This window comes from Rhinolophus sinicus, linkage group LG05 (genome assembly GCF_036562045.2).
Source record: "Rhinolophus sinicus isolate RSC01 linkage group LG05, ASM3656204v1, whole genome shotgun sequence".
In the NCBI taxonomy this organism is placed as follows: Eukaryota; Metazoa; Chordata; class Mammalia; order Chiroptera; family Rhinolophidae; genus Rhinolophus; species Rhinolophus sinicus.
In genome coordinates this window covers 145,619,754-145,644,009 of record NC_133755.1, presented here as the reverse complement: position 1 = coordinate 145,644,009, position 24,256 = coordinate 145,619,754, and the positions used below count along the sequence as shown (strand labels likewise).

The 24,256-nt window shown below is 34.1% G+C and overlaps 1 protein-coding gene and 1 pseudogene across 2 annotated transcripts in view; one reads left to right on the top strand and one right to left on the bottom strand.

The window, feature by feature from the left end:
* CEP85L (centrosomal protein 85L) overlaps positions 1–24,256 on the top strand; it is a 108,361-nt gene that overhangs the window by 64,674 nt on the left and 19,431 nt on the right. The window contains exons 5-10 of one of the 2 annotated variants that reach the window (XM_074333489.1): positions 1,638–1,755; positions 7,637–7,816; positions 14,155–14,307; positions 16,098–16,252; positions 19,282–19,399; positions 19,909–19,959. In XM_074333489.1, coding sequence (XP_074189590.1) covers positions 1,638–1,755; positions 7,637–7,816; positions 14,155–14,307; positions 16,098–16,252; positions 19,282–19,399; positions 19,909–19,959 — 775 coding nt within the window. The remainder of the gene's footprint in view (positions 1–1,637; positions 1,756–7,636; positions 7,817–14,154; positions 14,308–16,097; positions 16,253–19,281; positions 19,400–19,908; positions 19,960–24,256) is intronic. The other variant, XM_074333490.1, reaches the window with a different exon arrangement.
* Positions 299–1,391, bottom strand: LOC109452174 (protein N-terminal asparagine amidohydrolase; annotated as a pseudogene).

Here is a 24,256-nt window from a genome sequence, read left to right as displayed (position 1 = left end):
TGAGAGCCAACCTCTTGGTCCATAGAGGGCCGTTTACCTTACATGGTAAGGGGCAAGCGAGCTCTCTGGGGCATCTTTTTTTTCTTTTACAAAATAAGATTTCATTTTGAAAGTCATTTGAAAGACACTGAGTAAGGAAGAACACCTAAGATCCAACGAATGTAGAGTCTTATTCATATTCTGTCTAACCCTCACCAATGGTCTCTGTTGTGCCAAAAAGTTGCTTTCTTTGGTAATTCCTATTTTCAGCTTCCTGGAGAAGAGATCTTTTCCCATAAGCCATCTACTTTTTTTTTTTTTTTTTTTGTAGAGTAGAGCTTTATTTCCAGGAAACAGCGTGTTTGTTGGAGATGGGTATTTTCAGAAAAACATCAAGGTAGATCTAATATGTTCAACAAAGTGGGGGCTGGGGCAGGGCACTCCCCCAGAAGTGAAGTGGAAAGGCTCTCTAGTATTTCCTTATCATCTTGCCGTGACCAGTAATCCCCATGTGGAGACGGCATCCAGGAATACGGTTCTGTACGGAGCTGTTCTGTCTTTGCATTGTAAATACTAATCATCGGTCCTCCTGTTAAAGCCCATGCAGCACACAGAGCCTCCTCTGGACCTCGATCTTAGAAGGAGGCTCTGTAAATCTCTGGCTTAAGTTTTATTGTTGACAGCAATGCTGTAAATTATTGGAAAGTGGTTTTCATTTTCTTCCTGGTCATTTAGTTCTGTCACATATAATGTCACTAAGTGAATGTCATCTTGTCTGTCAAATTCACTAAGAAGTTGATGAGTAAGTTTTTGTGGCAACTGCCTGTCGTCATTGAAGCTGCCCTTGAGGTGTACTGCCAGCCTTCCACATTGAGCGTGGTCGGAAAGGATTTTATGGAGTTCGTGATCAAGGGGACCTCAGCTTCAGTGTTGGTTCCATCACAATGTGTCAAGCAGGTCACCCCATTACCTGTGTGCCTCAGCACCACAGTGTGACGCGTGTAGAATCAGCAGAACGTGGAATGGAGATGGAGCCATCCTACGGGGAGGTCACTGCAGTCTGTCTTTGCTGAACATACAGAAGTCCACTTGTTCCACAGACTGACCCCTGAGAAGTCAGGCTCTTTCCTCCAGAAGCGGGTGAGCTCCCCAGCGGACTGCGGCAGCCACCCTCGCTGCCCATGGACCACAGCAGCAGCATCACGGAGGCCGGTGGCCACTGCGGGCTGCTCGCCGCCGCCTGGGGCATCTTTTATAAGGACACTAATTGCAAATGTGAGGGTTCTGCCCTCATGACCTAATCATCTCCCAAAGGTTCTTGCCTCCTGAAACCATCACATTGGGCATTAGGATTTACTGTATGAAATTTGGGGAGACACATTCAGTCTTTGGCAGTAGACAGTTATTGACATAATCTATTAAAATATATAGTCTTCAATTTTGCATATTGTAGGAGACCAAGGAAAACCAGTGTTACCCCAGTAAATTTAATTAAAAAAAATTCAAAGTCATTCAAGTTCAGTTTCTTATTATGAATTTTAAGATCAATAATACTTTTAACTCTTATGTCAAATTATTAGAATACTGAAACTTTTGCTTTTAACTATCTCTTAGAAAAGTATATTTTTTATAATGTAACCTCAATTTATGATTTGCAGGCAGAAGCAACAAATTACCCATTTACACGAGCGGATAAGAGATAATGAATTACGGGCACAACATGCCATGTTAGGACACTATGTAAATTGTGAAGATTCTTATATGGCTAGTTTGCAGGTAAGATTATAGAAGATTTTGCAGTTGTTTTGTTAGTAAAGCATGTGTTAATTTTATACTTAGCTTGTAAGATTGGGGTGTTTTTTGAATTAATAATTTTCGCATGGTTCATGTTTATATGTGTAGTAAAAGATATCCATGTACTGTCTTTCATCTGTCCAGTTCACACCCCCTCAAATATACTTACAGGAACTACTGTTAGCAATTTCTAGAATATTCTTCCAGAATTGATACATATCACCAGTAGATAAAAATGTATTTTATCCCCCTACTTTCACAGAAAGCATCAAAACGTATACATTATCTGGTACCTTGTTTCTTTTCCCCTTTATATTACATAAAATTACATAAAATACATTGATTATTTTCATATCATTACATAGACAATTTCCCTTTCTTTTGCTTTTACAACTGCTTGATTTCTCATTTTATGGAGATAGCATAATTTATTCAGCCTGTTCTTACTCATCAAAATTTGGTAGTTTTCTGGTTTGAGTCTCTATAAATAATGTTGTGAAGATTAATCTTTTTTTAAGCATTCTTTTGCTCATTGCAAGTATTTTTGTAAGTGAAATTTCTAGGCATTGTATGAGTTGGTAATTTTAATGATATTGTCAAATTGCTATCTAGGAGAGCTTGTTCTAATTTTTAGCTCCTACCAGCAGTGTATATATAAGACAACCCACTCTCAACTCATAGCCGGCTGAGTGTGTTATCAAACTTTGAGTTTTTTGCCCTTCTAGTAAGTTTATATAAAGGATAGAGTGAAAGAGTTACCTTTCTTTGTATGTTGTTTTTTTCATTTCTTTTGTGTTAAAATACATATAACATAAAATTTACTGTCTTAACCATTTTTAAGCGTACAGTGTTGTTAAATACATTAGTTCTATTGTGCACTACCATCCATCTCTAGGGCTCTTTTCCTCTTCTAAAAACTGAAACTCTTTACCCACCAAGCAGTAACCCCTCATTCTCTTCCCCAACCCCTGACATTTACCATTCTACTTTCTGTCTCTAAGATTGTGATTGCTTTACGTATCTCATGTTAAATGGAATCATACAGTATTTGCCTTTTTGTGACTGGATTATTTTACTTAGCATAATGCCCTCCAGATTCATCCACGTTGAAGCATGTGTCAGAATTTCCTTACTTTTAAGGCTGAATAATACTAAATTGTAATGTATATCACATTTTGCTAATCCATTCATGGCAGTGGATACTTGGATTGCTTCCATATTTTAGTTTTAGTGAATAATGTTGCTATGAACATAGTTTATATTTTTTATTTGAACATTGGTGTACAAATATCTCTTTGAGACCCTACTTTAAATTCTTTTGAGTATATACAGAAGTGGAATTGCCAGATCATACGGTAATTACATTTTTAATTTTTTTGAGGAACTACCATCCTGTTTTCCACAGTGGCTACACCATATTACATTCCCACCAACAGTGTACAAGTATTCCATTTTTCTACGTTATTGCCAACACTTGTTATTTTCTGTTTTTTTGATAGTAGCCATCCCAATGAATATGAGGTAGTATCTCATTGTAGTTTTAATTTGCATTTCCCTAATGATAGTGATATTGAACATCTTTTCATATGCTTATTGGCCATTTATATACAGGCACACCTTGGAGATATTACAGGTTCCATTTCAGACCACCACAATAAAGCAAATACCACATATAAAGCAAGTTATATGAGTTTTTGGTTTCCCAGTATGTATACAAGTTATGTTTATACTTTACTGTAATTTGTTAAGTGTGCAATAGCATTATGTCTAAAAAACAGTGCACCTACCCAATTAAAAAGTACTTCATTGCTAAAGAGTACTAACCATCATCTGAGCCTCTTTGAAAAATAGTGCCGTTAGAATTGACACAAACCTTCAATTTATAAAAAATGAAGTATCTGCCAAGCATAATAATGAGAAGCACAATAAAATGAGATATGCCTGTATCTTCTTTGGAGAAATGTCTGTTCAAGTCCACTGCCCATTTTTGATTCCCATTGTTTGTTTTACTATTGTTGAGTTTTAGAAGTTATCTATGTATTTTGGACATTAATTCCTTATCAGATATATGATTTGCAATTTTTTTTCCATTCTGTGAGTTACCTTTTTACTCTGTTGATAGTGTCTTTTCATGTACGAAATATCTTCATTTTTATAAAGTCCAGTTTGTCTACTTTTTTTTTTTTTGCTTATGCCTTTTTTGTCATATTCAAGAAATTATTGCCAATTCCAGTGTCATGAAGCTTTTGCTATATGTTTTCTTCTAAGAGTTTTATACTTTTAGATCTTATGTTTAGGTTTTTGATCCATTTCAAATTCATTTTTGTATGTGATGTTAGATAAGGGTCCAACTTCATTTTTTGCATGTAGATAATCCCAGAACCATCTGTCTCATCCCCATTGACTAGTCTTGGCACCTTGTCAGAATCATTTGACCACATGTGCAAGGGTTTATTTTTGATAACAGGATAACAGAACAATGCAGTTTCTCTTTATAACTTTATTATTTTGAATATAGGTGTTACTTGAATTATACAGTTACTATCCAAAGCAAGTACAATTTAATGTTCATCTGAAAGCAAAGAAAATACTTTTTGACACAGCATCAGGCCAGTAGAGGGCTCTCCGAGTCAGTCAACAAGAACAAATGGAAATAACTGGAAGGATATGGAAAAGGGGGCTACTAAAAATATTAGAAGGATTTTAAATTATGCGGAGAATTAAAATATTGTTGAGAAATTTGATTTTAAAAGATAAAGGCAGTTGATAAAAGGGAATATCCTAAGTATTAAATGGATATGATTAATATATAAAAGAAACTTTTTTCATCAGATAGCTGTAGAGAGCTGATTAAATGGCAGCAGTTAGAAGAAACAACAAATATGATAATAAAATATTTCTTTAGCAAGGGAATTTTTACCTTGGATCTATGAGCGATGTTATTTTTAATGCACAGCATTTTGTATATGCACATTTGTAGGTTGTGTGATACTTAGACAAAGTAGGTAAAGGCTGAAAAAATCTTATTAAATGTAGAAATTAAAGCATTCTGGCTTCAGACTTTTTATTTGTTTAATTTTTTCTAGAGGTTCAACTACAGCTTTTCATGCTACAGAACTCATTTCTGTAGTGCAAGTTTGCTCATATACAAATGGTAAATAGGGGAATGATGTCAGTATAGTTTTGAAGTCTCATTGGTTCATAAATGGTCCCCTCCTGCTAGACAAGGGAATTAAAATAGTGGGAGTAAAATTAGAATCTATGGAAGACTGCAGAAGAGACCTAGGCTCACCTACTGCATTGGCAAACATAAGCCTCCATAAGCTTCATTTTAAGAAAATTATGAGTCCCTGTACTTTCTTAACAGGTGCATTCCCTTCTGTAGTGGTTTGTATGCAAGTCCTTTATCAGATGTGTCTTTTGCAAATATTTTCCCCCACTGTGTGACTCGATAATTGTCTTTGGCAGAGGAGAAAATTTAAATGAAGTCAAGCTTAATTGTTTTCTTTCATGGGTCATGCCTTAGGCAGTGCTTTCAAAAGTCATTGCTATATCCAAGGTCATATTTTGATGCTCTGTTATTAGGCACATACACATTAAGGGTTGTTATATCTTCTTGGAGTATTGACCCTTTTATCATTATGTTACGCTCCTCTTGATCCCTGACAACTTTCCTTGCTCTAAAGTCTGCTTTGTCTGAAATTGATACAGCTATTCCAGCTTTCTTTTGATTGGTGTTAGCATGATATATCTTTCCCATCCCTTTTAATCTACATGTGTCTTTTTTTTAAGGTGGGTTTTTTTTAAATATTTTTTTTTATTTTTCAGTTACAGTTGACATGAGGTGTGATCAAACAATACAGTGAATGTTTAAATAAAAAAATTATTACAGTAAAAGACACATTGCCATTAATCCCCCTCATAATTCTCCTCCTCACTTCGAACACACTTATCCCATCATTCTTGCCACTTTCTGAAGCAGTTCTGGAAGTCCTCTTTCATGAATGTCTTTAGTTGCACTGTCGTGGCTGCCTTGATGTCCTTAATCATTTTGACTTTGGGAAAGAGCCAGAAGTCGCACAGTGCCATATCCGGTGAATAACGTGGATGAAGGCACACCGCGTGTTTTTGTTTGACTGAAATTGCCGTACCAGAAGCAACGTGTGACACAGTGTCTTACTGTTGTGATCACAAAATATGGTGAATGCTGCCGCTGAGTGCCATCCAACGCAAAGGCAGGGATCTTCAGTATGAGAAACGGCACATCAAGCCTTAGTAACAGTATGTGACAAGTTTCAACTTGTTTGATGCAGTCAGTTGGGTGTGAGCTATGGTTGAGGGAAGGTGTGTTTTAGACTGTGCCATAAATCATCCTCTATCATGACAATGCTCCGTGTCATACATCGTTTCTGGTATATGACAATTTTTGTCAAATAAAAACATTATGGTGTGTCCTTATCCACCTTATTCACCGGGTCTGGTACCATGTGACTTCTAGATCTTCCCAAGTCAAAATGACTTGACATTAAAGCAGCCACGACAGCGCAACTAAAGACACTCACGAAAGAGGACTTCCAGATCTGCTTCAGAAAGGGCAAGAATGATGGGGTAAGTGTATTCAAAGTGAGGGGGAGTATTTTGCGGGGAATTAATGGCAGCGTGTCTTTTACTGTAATAAATATTTTTAGTTTAAATATTCACTGTAGTTTTTTATCATACCTTGTACAATATTATATTAGTTCCAGGTGCACGACACAGTGATTAATTTATGTAACTTATGTGTTGATCACCATGATAAATCTAGTATCACCATTTGACACCATAACATATTTATTACAATATTATTGACTCTCTTCCCTATGCTATAGTTTACATCCCCATGACTATTTTGTAACTACCAATTTGTACTTCTTAATCCCTCCCCCTTTTCAACCCATCCCCCCAACACCCTTCCATGTGGCAACCCTCAAAATGTTACCTCTATGAGTTTGTTTCTATCTTTCTTTGTTGGGCTTACTCAACTCAGTGTAATACCCTCTAGGCCCATCCATGTTGGTGCAGATGGCAAGATTTCATTCTTTCTTATGGCTGAGTAATATTATCTTGTGTATATGTACCACCTCTTCTCTATCAATTCATTCATAAATGGACACCCAGGTTGCCTCCATATCTTGGGTACCGTGTTTCCCTGAAAATAAGACCTAGCCAGGCAATTAACTCTAATGCATCTTTTGGAGCAAAAATTAATATGAGACCTAGTCTCATATCATATGATATCATACCATACCCATACCCATACCATAGACCTGGTCTTCTATTATAGTAAAATAGCCTGGGTCTTATATTAATTTTTGCTCCAAAAGACACATTAGAGCTTATTGTCCGGTTAGGTCTTATTTTCAGGGAAACACGGTATTGTAAAGCTGCAGTGAACATATGTATGCACATGTCCCTTCAAAGTAGTATTTTGGATTTCTTCAGATAAATACCCAGAAGTGGGATTAAGTCTGTGTTCTTCAAGACCTAGTTCAAGTTATATAGAGGCATCTAGATATATATACATGTATATGTATGTGTATATATGTGTATGTGTATACACACACACACACACACACATACACAAATATAAAGCCTTACAATTGCCTTACACGTTCAGCTATCTTAGTACTTTGCCAGTTTCATTGTGGTTTTTGTGTGACAATTTATTAAACTGGTGCTGAGTTGGAATTTATGCCAAGGCCTGTTTGTTGCTAAAACCTGTATGTACTTACTCTTTGTGCTACACCTTATTTCCCGTTTCTTTCCATGTGTTCTAAACAAGTAAGCTTTTAAAGTCTTAACTTTTTTTTTTCTTTTCCAATAGCCACAATATAAGAACACTTCACTCCAGACTCCGTATTCAGATCAGTCAGTGTGTAATTCCCAGCAAGAGGAACTGGAACAAAAGCTTGCATCTGCTGAGAAAGAGGTTTTACAGCTTAATCAATTTCTCAAACAAAGAATAAGCCAATTTACTGAAGAGAAGAAGAAATTGGAGGAAAAGGTAGGTATTTTTAATAAATTAGGTCAACAACATTCCTTTAACATATAATTTATGTCATCTACTCTATACCAGGTGTCATACCAGGCTGTAAATTTGTATTGAGTGATTAGTTTTATAGTAATCTTTGAGAAAGGCTGTCTACAAAAACCCAGGGATTTTCTTGAGGGATAAAAATACCACTGGAAATTATATTTTTATAACTAATAGGGAAAACTTTGTAAAAGTTAGTTGCCTACACTGACATGTGATACCAGTAAATTGTTCTCTTTTCCCTTTTTGGGCCCTGTTTCTTTGTCATGTTGGGCATGAAGGATTGATAAATGAAATAAGGGTGGTCTTTTTTTCATAAGCAAATGACTTAAAGTTATTTAGGCTGAAGCCCCCGATTCAGAATAAGTAGTTAAAAGTCAAATACCTATTTATACTCAATATATCTGTGCATTTATTTGATTTTTCTGCCTGTGTCAAAGTATCTTTACATATTTCATCTCATTCCTTTATAATATTACTAAAGATAATGTAGGATACTTGCTAACCCTAATTTACTGACGAGGTACAGATCCTTAAGCTTGTGTAGATTCTCTCTTGATGTACTCAGCTTATTATTCTATAAACTGAATCTTCTTCTATTCAAGTGATCTTGAAGCAGGTCACCATGATTTCTGCAGGGAGATTTGGAGCTATTAGTAGAGAACTAAAAACTGACACTCTGTGTGTGTTTGTGTGTGTGTGTGTGTGTGTGTGTGTGTGTGTGTGTGTATGAGTTAAATTTTTTATCTTCCTAACACTGACAAAAATTTTACATTGTTTCTCTTTCTAGCAGTAAGATGTATTTATCTTGGCTAACTTCAAAGTAACTTAAGTATCTATTTCTTCTCTATATTTTGGGGGCTTCATACAATACCATAATTTGGAGAGCTAAAGAAATATTCATTGGTCATACAGATGTAGGAGGGATTAAAATATTTTCTCACCTACGACTTGTTAATTAAAAGATTGTGTCAAAATTATTTTTCAGTGGAAACAATTTAAAAATTTATTTTTGTTCTATCTAAATTTTTTCTTTTATTACTTTTGGTGTCCAGTGCTTAATAAAATTGATTTATATACTAACTGTATATTTGACAGCTCCTACTTGGATGTCAAAAGTATTTCAAACTTTTCATGTCCAAAATGCAATTCTTAGCTTGCCTCTGACTGCCCTATTGTTCTGAAATGAAACAAAACAAAATTTTCTTCGGTGTTCATTACCATATATTCAGTTACTCATGCTAGGAAGTTTACTAAGCCTAATCAAGCTTGTCTCCTAAATATTTATAGACTCTCTCCAACACTACCAGTGTTCAAGTTATCATACCTTGGCAAAGCTCTTGTAATAGACTCTTCATTGGTGTCTCTGAATTTACTCTTGCCCTATCTGCTGTTTCCCTCCCTCCACTTTTTTTGTAGTATTGTAATTCTGTATTTTATGTATTATATTTTTTTAAATTGAAGCATAATGTATATACAGTTTTATGTACAGATTTTGGGTGTTCAGTTTGACAAGTATTGCTAATACTGTGTACCCATATAACTACTATCTAAAATGAAACACAAAACATTTCAATCACCAAGAAGTTCCCTTGTGCTTCTTTCTCGTAATTTTCCTTTTCTTCCCTGAAACACTTTTTTATCTCACTGTAGATTAGTTTTGAGTCTTATTGAACTTCGTATAAATGGAGTCATACAGTATGCATTCTTTTGTGTCTGTTTCCTTTCACTCAATGTTTTAGAGATTTATTTATATTGTTGCATGTATTGGTAGTTTGTTCTTATCAATTGTTGAGTTACATTTCATTATATAGATAGACCACAGTGTATCTACTCTCCTACTCTCATGGATATCTGGATTGTTTGCAGTTTGGGGAAATTATAAATAAGGCTGCTGTGAACATTCTTGTACCAGATTCTTTGTATACATATGTTTTCATTTCTCTTGGGTAAACTCCTAAGAGTGCCATTTCTGGGTCATACAGTTCATAGGGTAGATATTTAATTTACAAGAAACTCCCTAAGTTCTTCTTAGTATTATAGCATTTAACACATCCAGTATTAATGTATGAGAATTCCAGTTGCTCCATAGCCTCCCAAATCCATTCTTGATAGTGTGGAAGACTGAACACTTCAAAAGAAGAACCAGTCATTTCACGTACTTGGTTAAAACCCGTCAATGCCATCTCATTGTCTTCAAAATAAGAATCAAATTCTTCCAATGACCTGAAAAACCCTTCCTAATTATATAGCCTATGCTCTACCAATCTCCTTTTGGTACACTGTGTGGTACAGTGTCTTACAGTTGCTTAAACAAGTCAGGCTTTGTTTCTGGTATCAGGTTCTTTACCTGGTAAATGCTTGGCTCTCTCCTCCCACTCACCAGTTACCTATTTATGTTGTCAAGTCTCCGCTTAGGTATCTTTACTTTTCAACCCCTCCTTTTATATGCCTAGAGCATTTTGTTCTTTTTTTCCCAGTACTTAACACAATTTTGAACAATCATTTTTTTATATATTTTTCACTGGAAGCTCCATAAAGGCAGGGACGTACCTGCATGTGTCACACTATAGCATATATAGCACCAGCCATGGTGTCTGGAATATTGAATGAATGAATGAATGAATGAATGAATGAATGAATGAAAATGCTTTCAAGTGATTTTTGCCAAGAGAGAAGAAAAGGGAACGAGATAACCCCAACAAAGGACTGGGGAAAGACTAATTAGAGTTGTCAAAGATATGAGATAGGGGGCTGATGGATCCAGTTCTTAAGAAAAGTAGGGAAAGGTTGATAACAAACACCGAGATGGAAGAGGTACTCTTAGAAAGGAAGAGTAATAGCCTTTTTGTGGAGTGAAGCAATTAAGAATACAAATGCCTATGCCAGGGAAACTTAAGGAAGTGGGTGAATGTAGAGGGTAGAGTTTGTTTCAGAGGACATGGAGATGACTTAAGTTCTTGAAGGGAGTGAAGCTAGAAAATAAACTCATCGATGATGCATCAACTACACAGCACTTTGGGCCCACATGAGATTGGATTGCATTGTTTCCCTCTGCACTTTGTAATCCTCATTAAGACTGATTCTGTGAAAGAAAAACATCTAATGTAATGATAATAATAATAACAGAAGTTACTCTTTAATGAGCTCTTTCTTGTATGTGCCAGACAGCTTGTTGTTAATGTGTATTAAATGTTTTCTTATTTAATCCTAATCTTCAGAAAACACTATTAAGTATATTATACCTATTCCCCCATTTTAAAAAAATGAGGTGACTGAAGCTTTGAGAAAAGTAGTTTGAGTAATTTGTCCAGTCTCATATAGATAGAAATTGCTAAAAAACTAGGAGTAAAATTCAAGACAGTTTAACTCTACAATTGATGCTTGGGTCCTAATTATAATGATTTATAAAAACTTTAGAGGAAAACATTTCCTCATTGATCTATGTTGTTCTAATTATTGTATTTAAAATAAAAATAATTTGTTTGTCAACCTCTTCTAAAACAAGGCCTACCTATTGCCTTCTAGGAATGATCTCAGCTTGCATAATACCTCTTTAAAAGGGAAAAACTTAACTTTTTATACATAGAATAAGAAAAATTTATTAGTGATACTTCATTTACTTGGCGGTAATTACTGGAGTTCAAACTTCAGTAACCTCTGTTAATCTGAAACAAACAACACAAAACTTCGAAGTTGAAACAAACAAAACTTCAAAGTTAAAACAAAACAAAGAGCTTCTCGTCAGTGAGCAGGGCTGAAAAAACAAAAACCCAGAGGTTATTTGTTATCAACTTGTGGTCAACAAATAACAGATGGTATCCAGCAGGAGAGTGTTGGCAGAGATGTGTGATCAAGGGCAGCAAGCTTAACATGATAGCAGAGAAGGCAGTTGACCAATCGAAGGAAAAGAAGAAAACTAGGACATCTCTGCGTAGTAGAAAACAACATGCCTGACCTATTCCAGTGGCTGCTTTTTGAGGACATCATTGTGTCACATCCAATAATTAAGTGTAAATTAGGGAGCATTTAGTAAAAATAGGTTGGTGAGTTATGTTTACTTACAGAGTCATTTGCTAAGGCAAGAGCAGGCTTTGTTGGTGGGCAATCCAGGCACAACTGGTGACTAGAGAATTTATGGGAATCTGGTTATTATTAGTGTGGAAGAATTTAAAGAAAATTGTCCCTGATGTTTAGTCAGGCAGTCGATACATAAATTGAACTCTGTTTCTGTGACTTGTAGTTAAGTCACTAAAGATCTCTGGGCCTCATATTCAAAAGGGAATTGTATCTTACAGTCTTATAGGTCACCACCACTGCCAACAGCCTGTGAGTTCTAATAAATCACAAGTTAAGTTGTCACACCCGCACATTGGTCTTGAATCCTGAGAAAGCCCCAATAAATAATAGGATTTGTCTGTTTTACGAGTGTTGCTTCTTATCCAAGGTAATAAATGGATCCTAATGTTATTGATAGAATAAATAGATGAAATGAGATGTGATGCAATTTTCCAGTTGAAGTTGTTTTAGTAAAAGTTGTTATACATTGGTCCTGAAAGAAATTAGATAAGGCATGAAAGAAACGAGATTGTGGACAAGTGTTAGTTTTAATGAAATTTGAAAGAGTACTCCATTATACTACACGTTCCTGGCATATATTTCCTGGTGAATATGGGAAAAGATTGTAAAAATATTTTAGAACCCTATAAGTTTCTAAAAAAAATGTTAAAGTAGAAGACTGACAATTTAAGGTGAATATGAGTCTGTAATTTACTTTTTTGGCAACTGTTTGTGTATATATATTGTTTTTAATTGATCTTAAGTATGGAAGAGCTTTGAATATGAGATATGAAATTTAAAGATAGTGAATTACAGGTAGAAAGGTGAAAAAAATTAGTATATAAAAATCTGAGGTTCAGCCTACACAAATTGGTATTTAATAGAATCATGTACTGTATGTGTTGTATAATAGGTGCTCAGCATATTTTATCAGTCCTAAAATGACATTAATGATAAGGCACACCTTAATTTTATGTAATTTTTAGAAAGAAAAAATGGTGCAAGATTAATTATGATGCAATGTCTTAACAATAGTCCTACTTGAGGTATGGATTGGTCTCACTAGTTTCTTTATCAGTTCCTAAGTTTTTGATAATTTTAGTAAGCCCTCCTAGCTTTGATTACATTACTTTGGTACATGATAAGCAATTTCTTTGCAAGTTTGTTAGTAACAAAATAACTTTGTTTGTATGTATCTTCCATTCTTTTGTTTTTAAATAAAATATTTGACTTTTTATCTTTTTTTCTCTACATTTTTCTCTATATATATTTACAATTATATACATATGTGTAATTGTTTTTTTATTTTTTATTTTATTGGGGAATATTGGAGAACAGTGTGTTTCTCCGGGGCCCATCAGCTCCAAGTCATTGTCCTTCATTCTAGTTGTGGAGGGCGCAACTCAGCTCCAAGTCCAGTCGCCATTTTCAATCTTAGTTGCAGGGGGCGCAGCCCACCATCCCATGGGGGAATTGAACCGGCAACCTTGTTTTTGAGAGCTCGCGCTCTAACCAACTGAGCCATCCGGAAGCTCAGTGGCAGCTCATCTTCAGTCTAGTTGTGGAGAGTGCAGCTCACTGGCCCATTTGGGAATCGAACTGGTAACCCTGTTGTTCAGAGCTCAGGCTCTAACCAACTGAGCCATCCAGCTGCGCCCCATATCTCCCATTCCTGATTCACGTAAAATATTGCATATAGCTTTGCAAGAAATAAAAATTTGAGTTAATCCTCCAGAGAATGACTTGCTTCACTAATTTCAAAATTGTACCCCGCAGCTCTGTTTCTGGGTCTTTCTGGGTATGCAATAACTTTTTTCAGTGCAAATTATAATGTAACATTTTAAAAGATATTTTAAACATCATTTAAACTCAACACAGTTTCAACATATACGTACCTAACACTGTTGAAATGTCACCAATATGAATAGCCTTGACCAAATTTACACATGTGCAGTCAATATAAACTATATCATTACTGCTACCTGGCTGACAGAAGTTTATAGGATGCCATCAGTTGTGCAAGAAAATAAAAAGTCCAAAAACTTGATTTCAGTGATATGAAAATTTGAAGAACTGTGAATATTTGAGTTGATGGAGTAAGGGAAATCTTACTTGAGTTGGTTGTGGTATTAACTACAACCAGGACCTAACTGTTGGAGAATTTGGTGATGCCTAAGATTAGAATGTTTGTTTTGTTACTGTATTTTAATGATACAAAACCATTGAAGATTCATAACCTTTTTTTTAAGCTTAAAACCAGAGATAGATACATCAATAGCCTGAAAAAGAGGTGCCAGAAGGAATCTGAACAAAACAAAGAAAAACAGAGAAGAATCGAGACCTTGGAAAAGTATCTGGCTGATCTTCCAACTCTAGATGATGTACAGAGTCAGGGTCTACAGGTAACATGAAACAAAATGCTCATTTTTAAATGACGTGAAAACATTTTAAGTTGATGTTTTAAAAAATCTTTTTTTTTAGAGTTTAATAGGCATGCCTTTATTTTTTAAGATTTTTATTAAAATATAGCTAACATACAATATTATATTAGTTTAAGGTATACACCATAGTTATTCACTATTTACATACCTAAAGAAGTGATCACCATAATAAGTCCAAGAACCATCTGACACTGTAATACTCATGTGATACTTATGCTATCACAATATTATTGACTATATTCCCTACACTGTATATTACATCTTCTTAATTTTTCCATAAATCATTTCTTATATTTTATTCTGTGACCTCCATTTAGTCTTCTTTTCTTACCATTTTCCTTTCTTAACATCATCAAAGTCTTTTTGCCAACTCTTTGAGACCTGCCCTCTTGAAATCTTGTTTATAAACCCATTAAACCTACTCTTTAGTTTCTTTCTAGTCATAGGATTTTCAGCCTCTGCACTGTTATTGACATTGGGGGTGGATAATTTTTTGTTATGGAAATCTGTCCTGTACATTAAAGGATGCTTATAGCACTTCTGGCCTCTGTCTACTTGATACCAATGGTACTGCTCTGCCCCTTCCCCGTCACCCCCCAGAAATTGTCTACAGATATTTCCAAATGTCAAATGTCCCCTGGGGCGGATACTGCTCCCAGTTGAGGATCATTGGTCTAATCCATGGTGTGTCATTGTTATGCAGCTCTAGATCTACAACACATTCTCTGTTTAATTTATAAATTGTAAAACTAAGAGAGGGTAACATCATGAAGGAACTAAAGAAGGAGCAAGGAGTTTGCATGAGTAAGAACAGCAAGGAATATAGATTAAAAACATGCATTCATACCACCATATACCCATTAGGATGGCTAATATCAAAAAAGCAGAAAGTAACAAGCATTGGCAAAATGATGTGGAGAAATCAGAATCCTTACGCACTTGGTGGGAATGTAAAATGGTGTAGCCACTATGGGAAACCATATGACAGTTCATCAAAAACTTGAAAATGGAATTACCATATGATTTATCAATTCCACTTCTGCGTATATACCCAAAAGAATTAAAATCAGGGTTTCAAACAGATGTTTGTGCATGATGCATGATCACAGCAGCGTTATTTGCAGTAACAAAAGGTAGAGACAACCCAGTGTCCATTGACAAATGATGTGGCATACGATTATACATACAATTCAGTCTTAAACAGGAAGGAAATTCTGGCACATGCAAGTGAAATAATCCAGTCACAAAAAGATAAATACTGTATGAAGTACCTATAGCAGTTCAAATTCATAGAGACAAAAAGTCAAAGGGTGTTTGCCTGAGGTGGAGGGGAAGAGGTGGATGGGGAATTGTTAATGGGTATGGAGTTTGTCTTGCAAGATGAAAAGAGTTCTGGTGATTAGTTACAAGAATGTGAATGTACTTAACACTACTGAAATGTCCACTTAAAATGGTTAAAGTAGTCATTTTATGTTATGTATATTTTACCACAATTTAAAAAATAGCCCAAATTGAGAGCATTTGCCTTTCTCTCTGTTTTCTAGAAATTTTTGACCCCGTTCTCTTCTCCACAATTCCATTCTCCCACCTCCCTTTACACGGAGGAGGAGATAAAGTATTATCAAGTAGATGAAATTAAGATGGTGTGATTTTCACCATAGTCTATTAATCCTTGAGAGCACAGTAACAATTTTTAGTAGAAACACATTTAATAGTCCATGTTTTATGAACCTTAAAAAATTTTTCTTTAGCTGCAGGTTCTAGAAGAAAAAAATAAGAATTTGCAAGAGACTTTGATAGATATGGAAAAACAGATTGAAGAGATAAAAAAACAGTGTGAAGAGAAAGAGACACAGTTAATATGCCAGAAAAAGAAAGAAAAGGAGTTGGTAACTACAGTTCAAAGGTAAGAAAACCTTCAGTAATTCTTTTATGTTATTTATTTTTTTTCATAAAGCATTTCAATTAAGATAATTTGTAATGATTACTCTATTATTCTTCTTAAAGATGTACAATTAACAACCAGAAGTATTGTGCCATTGAAATAGGTAGCCTCAGTTTAGCATTTCAATGCAGCATATACCTTGCCAAAGGTTTAAGATGAGAATGTTAAAAAAAAGAAAAAGAAATTTGGAAACTGATGGCTTTGTTAAAATATAAGTAAAAAATTTAAATAACAAAAAGAGGGCCCAAATACTCAAAGTGCACTGCTCAATGAGATATGTCAAAATGAAGTAAATTAATAGTTAGAATTATAGTGAATATCATTTTTTAGTTTATTTAGCTAAAATATTTAAGCTGGGAAATTACTCTCAGATTCCTGGAAAACCTGGAGCACTATGTTATATATGCATGTACATGTACTGTCTGTTTTATAAAACTTAATAGATTATCAACCACAAATACATCAAACTATCCTGAATAGGACAACAAAGCACCAAAAAACTAAATTTAAGAAATGCATTCTTTATACTTGTATCAATTATATATATAGCTCAGTGTATTCTCAGCTGTTTAATCAAAATCATCTGATAATTCCATGTTAATATTGCTTTACTACTACTTTCAAAGTCTTAAATATGCCTGGTTTATCCCCTTTTTTTCCCCTTGGATTTTAGTGCCGATAATTCTAATTTCTGGGACAACTCAGTCTTCAGTATTTCTAAAGTCAGTCCCCCTCCCCAATTTGTATACTTTTGACTCCACATTTATTATTTCCTGCTTTCTTGCTCCTTGATTTCCCCTTTTATAACTCACCTTATATCCTCCTATTCTTTAGTCTCAAAAGAGATTTCTGACCTACGTTAATTCAACCATGTATCTTTTTCTTTAATCTGATTGATTTATCTGTTCTGTTTTATAGGGCATTATGATCATAAACTCAATATGTGTTTTTTTATGAATACAGAATTAGAAACACCTGAAAATAATTTGAATGTTTCTTTTTTGTTCCGTTCTGTGCTTTTACATATTTAATATATTTTATACCTACCCTTTTATTTAGATTTTCTCTTTTATGTTTTTGGACAACATTGAGCCTAGTATTCTTGATTTGGAAAGATTTAATATAGTACATTTCAGAACATATTTTCCATTTCTTAACTTTGTCTCCACACGCTCTGAGAGGATATTACCCCAGAAAACTTCTCTTGATTTCAAATAGATGTAAAGGACCAAAGGTCTATAATTCTTTAGTACTTGTGTGGGTATGATGTCACTTGACTTTGGGGGTAGGGGTGTTATTGCAGTTTCCTCAGCTATACGACATAGTATTCCTTATACTCCAGAAGAACTTCCGATGTAATGAACTATATTATTACAGTTTTCTGTTTTTATATACTATTTTTTTTCATGCTTTATGAATACATAAGAATTTGGGGGATTTAAAAATGAAATAAGAAAAGTTTTCTGTTAGAAATGAAAATGTAAGTAAATACATGGGTGGGATCCCTATAATGCAATAGTTGGTACCTTTGCTGTTCAAGAGATTTATACTTTTCTAAGTAAGCATGCTTCATAGCATAAACAAAATGAAAACGGATACCTGAAAGAAGACTTATTTGGTATTTTTTTATGACAGTATGTTTTTCCCTCCTCATAGCTGGCTTCTTTTTTTTAAATATGAAAAATCTTGATAGTTTTAATGTAACTTATTTCTGTTAGAATGTTACAGGTACATAGTAGTGTCTTGACACTGAATTGGGAAACAAACTTATTCTGAAATAGAAATAATGTTTTTCACTTTCAGACTGAAAAAGCAAACTTTTTTATGACAAATAATATTTTATTACAAAGCAGTATACTACATTTGTAATATATAAAAACTTCTCTGGTGCCATTATTTATCAACAGATCTGAAGCCCTGATTGTATCATTTAGAACTGTCAATTCTTTGTCCACAATCTAGATATTGTTTTTCTTCTTTTCTTTTGGATGACAGGTTAGCCATAATACTTAGAAGAAGAAAAATAATGAAAATCAAAACCCAAATAAGACAGAATCCATTTCTTTTAGTACTCTGCGACTCTTGAGTATGATCACAGGCTAAAGCAGAGCTATTCCTAGGTGTGCCATGCTGTTACATTTTGGTTTTGGTTATTATTATAAATGGTATATACCATTCTTTTAACCCAAACATGACTATTCTTCCTTTCTCAAGCTAATACCTCTCCCCTGCGTTACCTTTTATCCTTTTTTTTTTTTAAATTAAAGTTTATTGGGATGACAATTGTTAGTGAAGTTACATAGATTTCAGGTGTAAAATTCTGTAATATACCATCTATATATCGCATCGTGTGTTCACCACCCAGGGTCAGTTCTCTTTCCAACACCATATATTTGATCCCCTTTACCCTCTTAATATACTAGAGGGGCTTGCTTTTGTTGTTTCCTCTTCTAAAATGCAACTCCGTGCCACGGATAGCATGAGAAACTGTTAGGTCAAGTAGTACATATATTAGATTGCTGCTCTTATTAATGAAAGAGAAATATAATTCTGGTGATTTAGGCAGCTGTCTACAAACAAACTTTTGCTGAGCTCAGAATGAAGGACAAAGACGTATATTCATGTATTTAGGCTCCCTATCACAATCATCTTAACCAAGGAACTCTGCCTTTAGGAGAGAGGGAAAGAAGAGGGCTTAGATTGCAGAGCTCAGGGATTTCACTAGGGCCTAAGAGTGTCGCTTACTAAGCAACTCTTGACTCTGGTCTCAAATTTGTCATTTTTGAAAAGATGATCAGCCTCCATTATACTTCTTATTTGTATGAAATATAGGTGCGCGACTTATTCATATACTGTCTGTAGGTTTTCATTATTGTTTGATTAAAAAATACTATAACCCCCAAGATGGGGCTTCATTCTTTGTTGAAGTCTTCTACTAAAGTCATCACACAGCTTATTTTCTTCATATAATTGTCTTTAAAATAAAACAGTTTGCAGCAAAAAGTAGAAAGGTGCCTTGAAGATGGAATCCGCCTTCCAATGTTAGATGCAAAACAGCTTCAGAATGAAAATGATAACCTGAGAGAACAAAATGAGAATGCTAGTAAGGTCAGTACATATCTTTAATAATAAATGTGAAATCTATACTATGTGGATATGTGTATCAACATATAATTTATAGTTATTTATATTTTGCTAATATTTAATACCTTATGGAATTTTTAGTTTAAATGTTTTATTTAGCAAGAAAATAGTAATTTAAGTAAATTTAAATAAAAGCCAAACTAAGAAAATTACATTACTTCTTAATAAAAACAAAAGTATGCCTTTTCCTTCCTAACTTATTCAAAGTCTGTTTCAAAATTATGTTTATAAATTTAATTACTTAACATTTTTATCAAGAAGTGGAAGACTTTTGCAGTTTTGCATATGTGATTCAAATCATATGGCTTTTTAAAGGATACTTGGTGTGAATACTTAAAAGAAAAATTACACCCTGATTTTTAAAAAAATTAATTCATAATTTCCTGCGGTTTTCTTTTTCTTGAAATAGTAGTACTTTTAAAAATCAATAGAAAAATTATTTGATTCAGACTGATATATTTTGTGTCTTTTAGATAATAGACAGCCAACAAGATGAGATTGACAGAATGATGTTAGAAATTCAGGTAAGGAGTGTTTTGTGCTTATTTTAACTTAGTTATATGCCAATTTACTCTTAATGGTTAAATAACCTACAAATATTAAAGCATATATGTATTTGCTTTAATATGTATGTATTTGCTATATATGTATGAAAACATAGCACTTGGGGTGAAGTTGCAAATTCTTTAATATTAATCTTTCGGTTTTATAGAAGGAAAATGCTATTCAGTAAATCGGTTCTTCAAAAAATTGTAAAGATTGTTTTCCTCTATTCCTTCCTTATCCTCTTTTTCATTGATTGTAGTGCATAGCTACTATTGAGAACACATTTGGTTAAGCTTATCAATGATCTAACTAAAGACAATGGACTGTTTATAGCCCGTTATGACCTCAAGAACCCTTTCTCTCCTAATAATTCTATATATTATTCTGTGTTACCAAAGCATAACACTTTATTTACGTATTTGTGTCTTTACCTCCTACTTAGTTTCTTAAAAGTGGAGACTGGGGTAGATTATTTGCATATCCAGACTTTAGCGTGTCTGGCCCATAATACACAATCCAAAATTTGTGGATTAAATAGATTTTTATTCTCTGATTGAGTTGCCATATTTACTGAGTACCTTCTTATGTGCCAGGCACTGTCCTTGGCACTGGGGATTTATCAGTGAACAAGCAAGTTCTTGGCCAATCTAGTGCGGCGAGATGGGGGAAATGGAAATATATCAGTGATACATGCTATTAAATAAAAAGTGTAAAAGGTAATGACAGTGTTGCATTAGATACAGTGGTGATGAAGATTTTCCTGAGAAAATGAATTAAACAGAGATATGAATGAAGAGAATCAGGGAGAAAGCATTACAGGTGGAGAGAGCAGCTTGGTGTACTCCGGACCGGCAAGATGGCTGCTGGTGCAGTCACTGAGGTAGAGTAGTGAGAGGCGATGGTGGAAAGCAGCCTGGGACCAGATCACAATAGGGGTGTGTGTCTTTGCATGATGGAAAGCTATAGGACAAATTTTGCTGAATAAATATTTTTGTACCTCGTGATTCTAATATTTTATGTTTAAAATGGGAGTAAAAAAGGGAAAGGTAAATGGTTTGCGTGTCAGAATTATGGACAGTCTACTTTGGTTGTCTTTTGGCCATATTAAATGATTTGTCAGTTTAATCAAACACTAGTCCAGTTGAACTAGTGTGTTTGTCTACTGAATTGATTCACAGAGGTTATTCTTTGGTTTGTATTCCTACAGACTTAACTTCAGTTGTTCTACAAACCAAATCACAAGATGGTTAGCTTTCCTTACCATTAATATCTGACTAACAGACCGTAATGAAAGGAATTTCTGTTTCACTTGGTAACGTTTTCTGAGAAGTAAATCTAGTAAAACTTATCTCATTCCAAATTAAGGGCAGTCAATATTGTCCTTTGGCTTTGACATTTTGGTGGATAAGACTTGTAAGATTTTTATTTATCACATGCTATTTCTCACATTATAGACGTTCAGGATATATTTATATTATTTGAAATGTGCATTTTCCCCATTTGTGGAGGCATCTTAATGCAATTTTAACACATTAACCAGGTCTTTTAGTTACATTAAGTATGTCATAACTATATATGCAGGAGGATGTGCAATTATATGCCCTTTCATTCTTTGATCTTAAAATGTTTGAGTAAACATTATTTCTTCAAACTAATTAAAGAATGAGAGTTAAATTAATGAGATGCATTTATTTCCAAAAATGTTTGGGCCCAGACAATACAATATGCTCATTAATTCTATTACTTTGTGAAGCAGTGGCACTTCATCCCCCTCGCCCCCTCTCCCCCTGGCCCCCTGGCCCCCTGGCCCCCCGGCCCCCCTTAACCTTTCTGGCCATCTAGTTCTATAGATCTAGTATATCATTTGCTCAGAGAGACAGACAGCAAATGTTGATAGCTATCCAACTTAATTGTATTTATCAAGATATTATTTGAACAGAAAACTATAGATGAAGACAAATATGCCTCAGATAGTGAGAACATTTTTCACTTACTGTTACTTGTTTAAACTTATTTTTTACCCTCTCACAGTTGAAAAAGCTAAGTTTCTTATTTGGTGCTTTGTGATGAATATAAAAGGTGGGTACTCTGTAAAAACCTGAAAATATTGTCCATTCTGAAAAAAATGAATACTAATTATTTCCATAACATTAGAAACTGCAGAGAGAAACCTAAAGAGAACCTTTGTATTGGAAAGTATTCTTGTTGCTTTGTAGTACAGTTAATGGGCATATTATCAAGTTGGTACATATAATTAGAGCAGTTCCCTTCAATTACTAATTTTTCAAAACTTCCTAGATTTCTCCCATCTGTTTACATAAAGAATGGCCAACCTTAAACCTGTATAGGTTATGATGTCCTTTTCATATGCTATAGCTGTTTTTTAATTTCTTCCAATTTCTTTGCATAGCCAAAATAACACAAAATACTTTAAGGATAGCAGAGAGCTTCCCAACCATTTTTTAACATGAATTATACATTTTAGCTCTCAGTATAGTATTACATTTATTGTAAAATTTCACTGCCATTATGGTTTGCGTGTTCTTTGTTCGTCCATAGTGCTGGGTGGTTGTTCCGTTTTAGAGTGTTTAGTAGACCAACAAACTTAGTATTATTAGAATTTCATGGGGTTTTTTGATTAAAATTTATTGGGATGACAGTTGTTAGTAAAATTACGTAGATTTCAGGTTCTATAAGAGGGTAAATAGGGTCAAATATATGGTAATGGAAGGAGAAGTGACTCTGGGTGGTGAACACATAATGTGAGATATAGAGGATGTATTACAGAATTGTACACAGAATTTCAAGTTTTACTACTACTTTATGTCCCTTCAAACTATAGAGGAGATGAAATTTATTAAAAGTTTATTTGGCTGATTTGGAATATTGCATGGCCTTGGGTACAAGCAGGTTATTTTTACAGTTTAAATTTGGACACGAAAGAGAAAAATGAAACCCCTAGCTATGTTCATTTTATGTCCAATTTATAGGAAATAATAATAAGGCAGTTAGAGTGAAACTGCTATATTTAAAATATAGGTATAGTTTACGACCTTACACCAAAAGTCAAATAAATTCTTGTCTGGTTTAGGTCAGTGGCAAGTTTACTAATTCACAACTTTGAAAATGGGGGAGAAATCAGTCTTCTACTCATTATATTGTATTTATCGTTGAATATAGAGAAAGTAATACTTCATGTAAAAGTATATGTTGATTTTGAAACTGAGTTCAGCGCTATAAAAATATAGATTTATCTACTATTTTGTTCAACTGCCAAGATGATATTGTTAACTGGCATGAAAACCTTGTTTACTCATTGATCCTGTAGCAATACTGACTGACATTACATCCATGAAATCAGCATAGTTAAGCTGGCTTCTTCTATAGGCTTTTCTTCTGTCAGTATACCATATAAAAAGACATTTTGCATACAACATTTCTCATCATTTCCATAAATGTTGCTGCAGTCAGAATGTGAATGAATTCTTTGGGCATTAACTTACTTTCTTTTTATTCCTCAAAACATATTTCACCTACGTAATAAGCCTGTCTGTCTCCAGTGAGCTGTTATCATTGTAATCTTTTGGCAGAGGCAATACAGAGTAAAAAACTTTGTTATGTTTACTTGTTTTTTTCTAACATGTTAAAATGTTTCCTCATTGAAAGAACTTAGGCATTTTAAATTGTCTTTCTGAATTGATAGCTATTAATGATCATAAGATCACAAAAGACAGAATGATGCTTTAAAGTTTATTAAGACTGTTCACTCTTAAAAGAAGGGTTGGAAACACCAATCTGAAAACCGTGACAGTCTGTCCTATTTATAACACTTCAAGAGAGGATGTTTCCACAGCCTCAGAAGATACTATTCCAGTTTTAGTTAATCTGTCTTAAAGCCTTCATGTAGCAAGTTTCTTCAATAGAAATGATGGGAACATGGGTCAGAAGCCAATAGAATGCCTCATAGGTAGAATATAACTTTTATGTAGCCTAAATATATATTGATTAATGCTTCTCATTATTTGATGTTTATCTCCTATTTTTATGTTATCCAATAATTGTTTTGTGATCCTAAATATTTCTTTCTTCCTAAAGTTTTTTTTTTAATTTTTAAAGTTTTACCTATATGAATTGCTTTATAATGCATGAAAAACTAAAAATATTCTTATCAGAAATTAGTATTAATTTTTGAAAAACCTAACAGCCTAAAAAATGTCTTCTATCAAAGAAAAATAGCTTTTTGAAAAATAAGCTTTCTCTAGTTTGTACTTATAC